The sequence below is a fragment of the Coregonus lavaretus genome (assembly GCF_964263955.1).
Source record: "Coregonus lavaretus genome assembly, chromosome: 33".
Lineage (NCBI taxonomy): Eukaryota > Metazoa > Chordata > Actinopteri > Salmoniformes > Salmonidae > Coregonus > Coregonus lavaretus.
The window spans coordinates 28588976-28599045 of NC_140020.1; the positions used below are offsets into that span (position 1 = coordinate 28588976).

A 10070-nucleotide genomic window follows, 5' to 3' on the forward strand; every position below is an offset into this window, starting at 1 on the left:
ATTTTCACTAAAGCATTTGTAGGTCAGCTCAAACGCAACAATCCACTTCCTCCGTTCTTCTTCAAGATGTTCACTTACCGGTATCCAGTTTAATTAGATACGGGGAAAGTAATGTGATGGGTAGCGTGCGGTTGTCTGTCTAATTTGTCAAGTCTGTAGTCGTGTCATCCATCCAACAGGGCCCTACTTCCTGACAATCAATACGTCAACATTTCCACCTGCTGCATACATACATTTGTTTTATCTAATGCTCATGTAGTACACTGTATATTTAAGATATTGTACATTAAAAGGATAACATTTATTTGATCTATTTAAATATTTCACAACACATGGTCAGTGTCCTGGAAATTCCTTTTTCTTTAATGTCGTTTATTACAAGACAATTTTATAAAAGCACTACCCTCTTACATTCAAGACAAACAAAAATGACATCACCAGCTCAACAGATGAGGAGACAAGCCGAGAAAGCCACTTCCAGCTATTGGGATAGAAAAAGTGCATGTTTGAGATTGACTACATTGCAGTTGGTGACTAAACGGACTGATCTAACAATCATAATAAGTAGCCATTCAGAATGCCAGATTTGTAGAACAGTCAGTCTGCAGTTGCCAACTGCAATGTAACAATCAAACACGCACATTGAGGAAAAGCGGTGGAATTTAGGTCAGGGGATAAAGGTTAGAGTTTCATGAGGAAGCGCAGCACCAGGTCCCTGAGAGCGGTGCGGAGTGGCTCGTTGTCGTCACACACGATGTGTGTCCCGTCCTCCTCCAGCTGGATCAGAGTGTCCTCGGCCTGCAGGTGCAGAATGTGGCCGTCTGCCGTCTCCTCTACCTTGACCTCCGTGATACCGTGCTGGGAGGGAAGAGAATGTGTCCAAAAACACAGCTGAGCCTTAATTTGTGCATATATGAAGAGACCGAATTATAAGGCAGAAGCTCTCCTAAGCCAATTGGAAGCTTGGAAGGAGAGCAATCACCATACTGTTTACATGAACCCCGTCTCTTCAGATAGGGGAAAGGCATACACATATGTATTCAGTGTTCAACACTTTGAAGGTATCCCTCTCAACCAATGACTATATACACTACCAGTCAAAAGTTTGGACACACCTACTCATTCAAGGGTTTTTCTTTATTTTTATTATTTTTTACATTGTAGAATAATAGTGAAGACGTAAACTATGAAATAACACATATGGAATCATATAGTAACCAAAAAAGTGTTAAACAAATCAAAATATATTTTATATTTGAGATTCTTCAAATAGCCACTCTTTGCCTTGATGACAGCTTTGCACACTCTTGGCATTCTCTCAACCAGCTTCACCTGGAATACTTTTTCAACAGTCTTGAAGGAGTTCCCACATGTGTTATTTCATAGTTTTGATGTCTTCACTATTATTCTACAATGTAGAAAATTGTACAAATAAAGAACAACCCTTGAACAAGTAGGTGTCCAAACTTTTGACTGGTACTGCATATGAATGGACACAGCCATTGATCATGTGACATCATTTATTCCTATGTGAAGACTCAATAGCGCATTGAAGCCAAATGAAGTCGGTTAAGATGGCGTCTCATGGAGACATAACATGCGCAGTTTGAGCTATTCCATGAAGTGACGTTGCAGGCTAGCTCAGTGCTGCCCCCTCATTGAGTAACTCAAGTTGAAGGCTGACCAGGGTACTGCAGGCTGCCATCAGCAACTAAATTATCCTTAACTTCTGTATGCGATTTTAAAATAATCAGTTAAAAGACATACATCTGGTGTATTAGAAGCAACTATTGGTACCATGATTGTCTTTGAAAAATGTGTTTATTTACACAAAGATTGACCACGAAAATTGCCATTTTCCCATTCACTATAATGGGGGACCCTGTTGTCTGCAACCAATGCCTGCAGTACCGTGGTCGGCCTTGAGCCTCCATGGTTTCAATAAGAGGGGGCAGTCATTCTCCCCTGTTCTCACCTTGTGTAGCATGGCTAAGAAGGCTTCCAGGGGTACAGCTCCACTAAGCAGTGGTTTGGGGGCCAGCACTTCTGGGGGCTCCTCTACTACACGCTTCCTCTTCTTACTGGGGGGCAGCGGAGGGGGCTTGGGAACTGGCTGGTAGCACACAGACAAGATAGTTAGTGGTGTATACATCACACCTTTGCTGCTGATACTAGTGAATTTTCCTTTCTGGGCAATTTATTTATTCAACACATACGTATTCACACACACACACACACACACACAACCTACACTCACACTGACCTGCAGCGTATGCTTGTTATCCTTGGACTGCAGAACTGCGGACACAGTTGCTATAGAGATGCCAGGTTTGATCTCAGAGGGCACTAGGGATTTGGCCAGCTACAGAGGGACGACAGGTAGGGGTTTGGAGACTGTTAGGAAAAACCTCAACAACACCCTAATGTTCCATATAGTGCACACTCCTTTTGGCCAGAAGGGGTTTATATATTGCTAGCCTCGATTTCCAGGCTTCCTCAAAACAGCAGAGTGATAAACGAGACTTAGGAGTATGGAAATGCCAGACAAGAGTGTTGCAACAGGCCCTACCTCTGGCAGCAGCTGGATGCGTTCGTAGCGGCGTCTGAAGGGCAGACCCAGCACAGAGCAGCGGCGATAGGGCATGGGAGGGGGCTGCAGCTCCAGCATCAAGTCTGAGCGGTGGGACTGGGCTGGCGGTGGCTGGGTGTACTGCTCTGGACACACCACATGGAGAGGCTGGGAGGGGAGGTTATGTGCAAAAAGGGAGAAGAATAATGTGTCCAAGGTGAAAACAGGAAAGATATGACAAAATGAAGGGGAGAGAGAAGTGCATTATAAATGTATAATTATGGTTGATTTGAACAAACTCAGTATCTCTTCACTTTCATGTTGAACTCAACATAGATTCATACACTTTAAAAAAGGTTCCACATATTGAGTGAATTGAGTACCTGGACCTCCTTGAGCAGCTTGGAGACCTGGTGGAAGTTGAGGCGAGTGTCAATGGGGCAGTACACACACTTCATGGCTAGGGGCTGGTACGGGGCTAACGCATCCAGGTAGGAGAAGTCTGGTTCTATGGGAGTAAGATAGAACCATTTCAACAGTTAATTTATTAGACCACATATTTTAGGCACAGACTAATGAAAGGCACCTTGGGACCATGGGATCTGGCGTTCTGTTTTATATAGCCGTTCTGTTTTATATAGCCTACTAATGATATTTTTTATGGACCACAAAGTTTTAGGGACAGGTCAAGTCTCTTGCGACAGACTAGCTAGCTAGCGCAGGATTAGGGACAGGGTACCATGGCTGGCAACTTGCCATGTTCTGGTACAGTTGTGCTCACCAGTGAAGATTATAGTGTTGAGGCTGGATTTGCCCCACAGTTCCATGAAGTGCACCACGTCCCCGAAGCGAAGAGACGGGTGTCCGGTGAACACCACACACGGTTGCCGGAACTCACTGCTGAAGTCGCCATGGATACTGGGGTAGTGCTTCAACTTGTTCGTCTGAATCAGCTGAAACATACATAGACAAGTGTCAGAGATAGGACAACATACAGCTATAGCTAAATTATAAAGAAAACTGTCTTAACCAAAATTCTTATAGATTGAGTAAGTCAAAGATACAAATTAAATGTATGGTGCAATGTAATTTCATAAAGCAGCAACTCTCTTTAAAACAAATCAATTTAAAGACAGAGCCTTACCTCAGCGTGAGGGAAAGGTGGTTCTGGAAGGTAGACCTTGGACTGCTTATTGTGACAAAGCCTGTTGGACGTGTAGGGAGAGGGGAAAAGACTCATCTCCAGGGGCAGGTTTGCTACCAACAGTCATTTTTTATTTAAAACAGGTTAACCTTTTTTTACAGGTTTGTCTTATTGAGATTTAAAAAAAATCTATTTTACAAGAGAGACATGTTCGAGATGGCAAAGTAAAATCTACAGACAGCTCAAAAAGCACTGGTCATAGAAAGAATGTGCTAGAAGAATTGTAATTCTATGGCTCTGGAACTCACCACTCTGCGAAGATCTGTGAGAACTCCAGAGAGCTGTTGGCGACAGGCGAGATGAAGTAGAAGGGGGTGGAGCCTAGATTGGCGTTCTCTATGAATTGGTAGAGGCACTCCAGGAGATCATAGATCACCCCTGAGGAATAGCATGGTACCAGCACGTTGCCCCCAGCACGGATCGTCATGGCTACAAGCACAACAGACAGTTTGGTCCGACACAACATCATAGGTCAACCTGTAGTTAGCTTTCTGAGTACCTGTCTAAAGACATTACATTTAGTTACACCTCAAACCTGTTTCTATACATTTTTGGTCTCCACTTCTATCTTACATGTAAATACAAATTTGAATGTACTGTGTTTTTATGGGTACTATACAAGATTCCAAAGATTAGGTAATTGTACTGTTGATGGAGCAATGGACATTGATGAAAGCCAATGGCCATAGGAGTTGGCAAGACAGCACAAACAGATCTGGGAACAGGACACCACATACCTAGGTTACTGCAGAAGTCCCCTAGCATGCCATCTGGGTTGGCGGTTGGCATCTGTGTGAGGCCCGTCAGAATCAGAACGTCACTGTTCTTTAGGGAGCTCTGATCCATGGGCTGTGGATGTGTGGTGAGGAGGGAGGAGCCAGAGACATACGAAACCTTCTCATAATGTGATTGGATAATCCAGTTAGAGCTACCCAATGAGTAACCAGAGCTCAGGGGTGTGACCTGCACGGCGCCAAACAGCTCCTGGAGAGAGAAATTATAAAAGTTAGCTTAAGTTATTAGGTGAATTAGTGTGTGTGTTTGCGTGTGTGTTTGAATTATAGTGCACAAGACGGATCTCTTACCACTTTCTGCGAGTAGCCCACGAGTTGCACCTTGCTGAGAGCAGAGTTGACATCCTGCATACTGTAGCATCTCTTCCAAGTCGACACTTCTACAGCATCCTTAAGCGGGCCGGGGAGCAGCCTAAACAGACATTCATGTCTCTATATCAGGGGTCTTTAATATTTTCTTGCCCAGGGACCCCCATCATGTTAGAAAATAAGGACAAATAATCAACATTTAAAAATGAATAGATTTGGTAGATCGTTTTTCATTATTTTGACCTCCCCACATTATAATTAGAAGAAATGTAAACTCTAACATACCTTTCTAGCTAACAGGCTAACTCCAAACTAGAGAAGTACATTTCCTGAAGAAAATTTTAGCTTGCTAGCTTTTTAAAAAGTATTTATGATATTGAAATAAGTTACAGTAGTGGTAGTGACTGCTTAAGTAATGGTAGGGACTGGTTATAGTTGGAAAAGTAGTTAGATGGAAAAATGGATTGATTGATTGGCTGATTGATTGGATAGGATAGCCTGAACATGTGAAAGTTGGTTTGGTGTCTAGCTTGAACGGTTAAAAATGTAAGGGCTAAACTCATCAAATGAGAGTGTGTAATTTATTTTAGAATGCATTGTTTTGAATTATAATGACTCAACCGAAGCCAGGCGGGCGAGCGTGTTGTCTGCTTTGACACCTCGCCCAATTAGAACGTGTCTCTATTTTTGTGTTTTATCGCAGCCGCTGTAGTCACACAAAACAAAAAGGTCATTATTCACATCTTTCGACCTCATTTGAATTGGAAGAGGTAGCTAAGGGTTGAGGCTTTACCATACATGCTAAATTAGACCAATTCATCCACTTATGGAACCACAACATCGCTATCAGCAAAGATTTACATTTACATTTTTGTAATTTAGCAGACGCTCTTATCCAGAGCGACTTACAGTTAGTGAGTGCATATATTTTTTTTTTTCATACTGGCCCCCCCGTGGGAATCGAACCCACAACCCTGCCGTTGCAAGCGCCATGCTCTACCAACTGAGCTACACGGGATGATTACTGATATGGCCTATCCTGCTAGCAGACAGTCACTGCTCTGTCTGTCCCATCCTTTCCACCTGCCTCGCTCTGCCCGCTTCTGGTGAGTTTTTCACTTTACTGTTGAGTTATTTTATCCTAATTTATGTGAATTTATACTGTTATAGTTGATCAAAGTTTATACGAATTTGAAGTTAGGATAGCCTGAATGTTTTAAAGTTGGTCTTGTAGCTTAATTGGTTAAGGAGTAGGAGCATTTTGAATAGCTACCACTGTATTTCTATGATTCTCAATCCAACCCATGTTAATTTATGCATATTTTAAATGGTTATAGTTTAAAAAGTATAAATAGTATCAAAAAGCCTTTGACAAGCAATCTAAGTAGAGTCAGTCTGAACATCTCAACATTGATTTGGTGTTGCTAGCTTAAATGGTGTAGGAGATGCTCGCCCCAAATTTCAAAATGTTCCCCATGGAAGTCTATGGCCCTTTTATTGCTATTGAAATGCATTGGGAGCTCATTTAAATATGGTTGTAGTACAAAATGGCATCAAAACGTTTTTCTCAAACAATCTAAGCTGGGGCAATCTGCACATTTGAAAGTTGGTTTAATGTTTATAGCTTAAAATCGTTTAAGCGCTAGAGCGAATAGAATAATAATAATAATAATATTAATAAGAGTGTGTAAGAACTCTAGAGTTGTGCTTTGCCTTCAGCAAGCACACCTAACTAGGGCTGTGAAGATTATGTAATTTTGGGTAATCATGATTACTTGTCAGACCCCTGATTGAATACCCCTGCTCTATATGATGCTCTTTCTCATGAAAATAGTGTGCTCTCAGTTTATGAATTACATGTATATCATAAATTGACATATCCTAAACTAATACATGGAGGGCATTGGTCAGGACTGTCACCAAGCCATACCTTTGTATTTCCTTATACTTCCAGCAGGTGGCAGACTGGGCCTTGGGAACTCTCTCCATGAAGTTTACCAGCTCCTCCATCAGAAGTCTGAGGGCAGATGGGTAGAATCAGCTGGTGATATCCAAGATCCCCTTGCCATTTTTTCTGGAATGTTACCATTCTAATGATTCTAGAATGTGATTCTTGAAAGTGAAGTGCTAGAATTACATTCTAGAATCATTACATTTTTCTGCAATGTTGCCAACAAGTCTTTACATTCCTTGTGTTGCCAATCCTAGTGATTCTAGAATGTGATTCTAGAATGTGAATTGCAATTTTTCTGAAATTGTTGCCAATTCTGCTGATTCTAGAATGTGATTCTAGAATGTGATTCTAGAATGTGATTCTAGATTGTGACAGATGATTCTAGTCACGGCAGTCACCCTCCCTAACCTGCCGATCTGCAGCGTTGGCTCTGTGGCGTACACGGTCCCAGTGAAGCCTGTGTGCTCTGTGATGTAAGGCAGGGCCATCATACAGTGGTAGTTGGAGATTAGAATGACGTCTATGGTGGACAGGTCCAGCAGCTCTTTCTGAGTGAGGAAGATGGACAAGTACGCGATAAGCAAGACAACCACATTAACATGGGATGATGTTACCCACAGTGACTTCTGAAGTGCCCAGGTTAATTTCATGTACAGGTTGAAGGTTTGAATTATATCCAGGTTTACATTACCTCAGGGAGACAGAACTCTGGCTGTGAGTCTACAAAGACGCGACCTGCACACTCTTTCAGCTCCTGAAGGTAGACATGTGTGGGGGAATGGTCAGCTAAAATTATGAATAAATCCATATTAGATTAAATAGACATGAAACAGAAATGTGACCGCATACCTTCTCAAGGTTTATCGTGCCATCTTTAGACACCCATCCAGGGAGCTTGGAAAGCCTTGGGCTGGAAATGAGAGAGGGTACTCTATCATCATGGCATGGCACTTGTTGGGGCAAATATCTCTATTCATGGTAAATGTCTTTGCAATGTTAACCTAAGGAATTTTTTGGGAAGGTATAGCCTCAATGCTAGCCTCGTCGAGAACCAGGCTTCCGTTCACGGGAGGCGTGACAATGACGTGGTTTTGGAGGTATGCAACGCGAGACTACCCCAATGCTTACTGCTTTGTGGCCGATGTACAGCAGCACTGTTGTGAACCACAGGAGGCTGCTGAGAGGAGTACGGCTCATAATAATGTCCGGAACGGCGCAAATGGAATGGCATCAAAACAAATGGTTTGATGTTTGATGTCTGTATTTGATATCCATTCCACTCATTCCTCTCCAGCCATTAGCGCGAGCCTATCCTCCCGAATTAAGGTGCCACCAACCTCCTGTGTTGTGAACATCACTTTAGTCTCACCTGTGCACCAGAGGCAGTGGTAGAAACTGCAGGACAGAGGTAGTGTCCAGCCCACAGTCCAACATGATGGTGGTGGATTTGAATTTGAGGACATTGCATGGCAGGGTGGGGTGACCTGACAGACAGTACTGAAAGGAAGAGATCCTACATTTACATTTTAGTCACTGTTATCTCTCAACAGGCATGCTAGCTAAGAAGTTAGCTAGAACAACAACAATAGCAACTTACATAGCAAATGCAACAGAAAAACGGTCTTGTCAATAATTGGTTGCTGGCTTGTTATTGTTCAAAAACGTGCAAATGTAGTGTGATAACTGTAGCAAGCTAACGTTAACATGCTAGTAATTGCAAACAAAAAGAGCTACCGGTAATTGGCTAGCCTAGCCAAGCAGCCATATCAACTACATGAGCATACCAAAGAATAGCGTATCAGTCAATGGTAAATTCTCCTCATGTTGGATCAACTCACCAATTTCATCTTTATCGATTTTAATGTAGACAAATCCAGTCTATCTTCAGCATTGTGGACAAGTCTTACTTTTGGACTACCGCTTTGTTAAAAACATAAATTGTTGCATTTACCACCCCCTACAGTCGTGGAGTACCAAGTGTCCTTGCATGAAAGAGTGTATCATTGCCTGTACACTATTGGGAGATACGCCAAAGAGGAAGAGTAAGAGAGATGCCCAACTCGGCGGAAAATCTGTCTCCCTCCAGCAGGACGCGTTTTTTCGCCCACAAAGCAATACGTTTTGGTAGAGAGTTCAATGAGAGTGTCGAATTTGGTCAACAACAAAAAATCAATGGCTTATTTTCTACGTGAGGTTTATTTTATCGAATATAAGTTTTGTAATGCCTAAGTTGTTACGAGTGTACTGATATATTAGGACACGTGACATCCTGGCAAATTTGAGAAAAAAAGAGTTGTCTCGAGATGGCTATGCATATTCATGTCATGAGGCTAGTAGCGTAGCATCTCTCTCCATTGAATACAGGCGGTTGACATCAACAACCCTCATTCAATATTCTATATATTTTTTTACAATAATGAGATGTATCCACCAATCCAAACAAAGAATAGGCGGAAGTTAGACAGCCCGCCGAGCCGCTTTGTGGACAACGGACTCCCATTGTTAGGGGAGAGACATGTATCTTGTCAGTATATCCATAATCTTTGGATTCACGCAAAATGTAATTAGCTAACGTTACATTAATTCCATGATGGAACGCAAATAATCAAACAGATTGTCTACCTTTACACACACACACACACATATATTACTACACAGAAGCCATGCAGAGAGAGACGCACGAGCCAGTGCCATGTTGCTGTCAGTCTGTAGATAGCAAATGCTAACACTAAACTAACCAGCTAGCTACGTCAGTTGGTGGACCACAATCACAGATAGAACAATGAGACAGATATTTAACTGGATGTATAAATGTGAAGCATCCGCTTGGCGTTTCCACTCACTACCAAATATGGTAGGGAGAGGAAGCCCGATGGCGGGCAGTTGGAGAAGATGGATTTTGGCCGACATTCTGGAAATTCTCTCATCGATGAAACATTTGATCTCAATACAGTTTTCTGTTCCCAAACTAAAATCTGTTATGAAAAGAATGGAGTAAGATTTGTAGACTTTGCAAAAGTTTTAAAAAATCGCGTTGTTTAGAAGGTGAATTGAGTTATTGCGCACTTCACAGAGTAGGCGTTCCCTAACGGACATATGCAGATGTTTGCTACAACACGCCAATAGGATCTCGCTAGCTCGTGCTTGGCTCTGCCCACCTTCTTGCTTGTTCTGCCCACTATGACTAATTTGTTTACATTGGAAACGACAGGCAGTGGTCTATCTTGGTTTACTTATCAA

The 10070-nt window shown here is 42.3% G+C and overlaps 1 protein-coding gene across 1 annotated transcript; it reads right to left on the reverse strand.

Annotated features, from left to right (window-relative positions):
* Positions 1-336: 336 nt before the first annotated feature.
* Positions 337-8748, reverse strand: LOC311108852 (integrator complex subunit 9-like). The gene is made up of 16 exons (XM_084151621.1): positions 8669-8748; positions 8200-8327; positions 7680-7740; positions 7522-7584; positions 7239-7378; positions 6807-6893; positions 4859-4979; positions 4511-4757; positions 4022-4202; positions 3714-3774; positions 3351-3522; positions 2953-3077; positions 2570-2737; positions 2264-2362; positions 1976-2113; positions 337-858 (listed from the first exon to the last, which is right to left on the reverse strand). The coding sequence occupies exons 1-16, from the start codon at positions 8675-8677 to the stop codon at positions 682-684; spliced, it is 1977 nt and encodes a 658-aa protein (XP_084007747.1). The 5' UTR covers positions 8678-8748; the 3' UTR covers positions 337-681.
* Between the last annotated feature and the right edge of the window lie 1322 nt (positions 8749-10070).

Bases quoted from the DNA above. Each gene is read 5' to 3' on its own strand.
- LOC311108852 (XM_084151621.1), bottom strand. The intron at 2,738-2,952 runs GTACTCAATTCA...CTCCCCTCCCAG, and splicing joins AGCTGCTCAAGGAGGTCCAG to CCTCTCCATGTGGTGTGTCC. The intron at 2,363-2,569 runs GTAGGGCCTGTT...GTCCCTCTGTAG, and splicing joins GCATCCAGCTGCTGCCAGAG to CTGGCCAAATCCCTAGTGCC.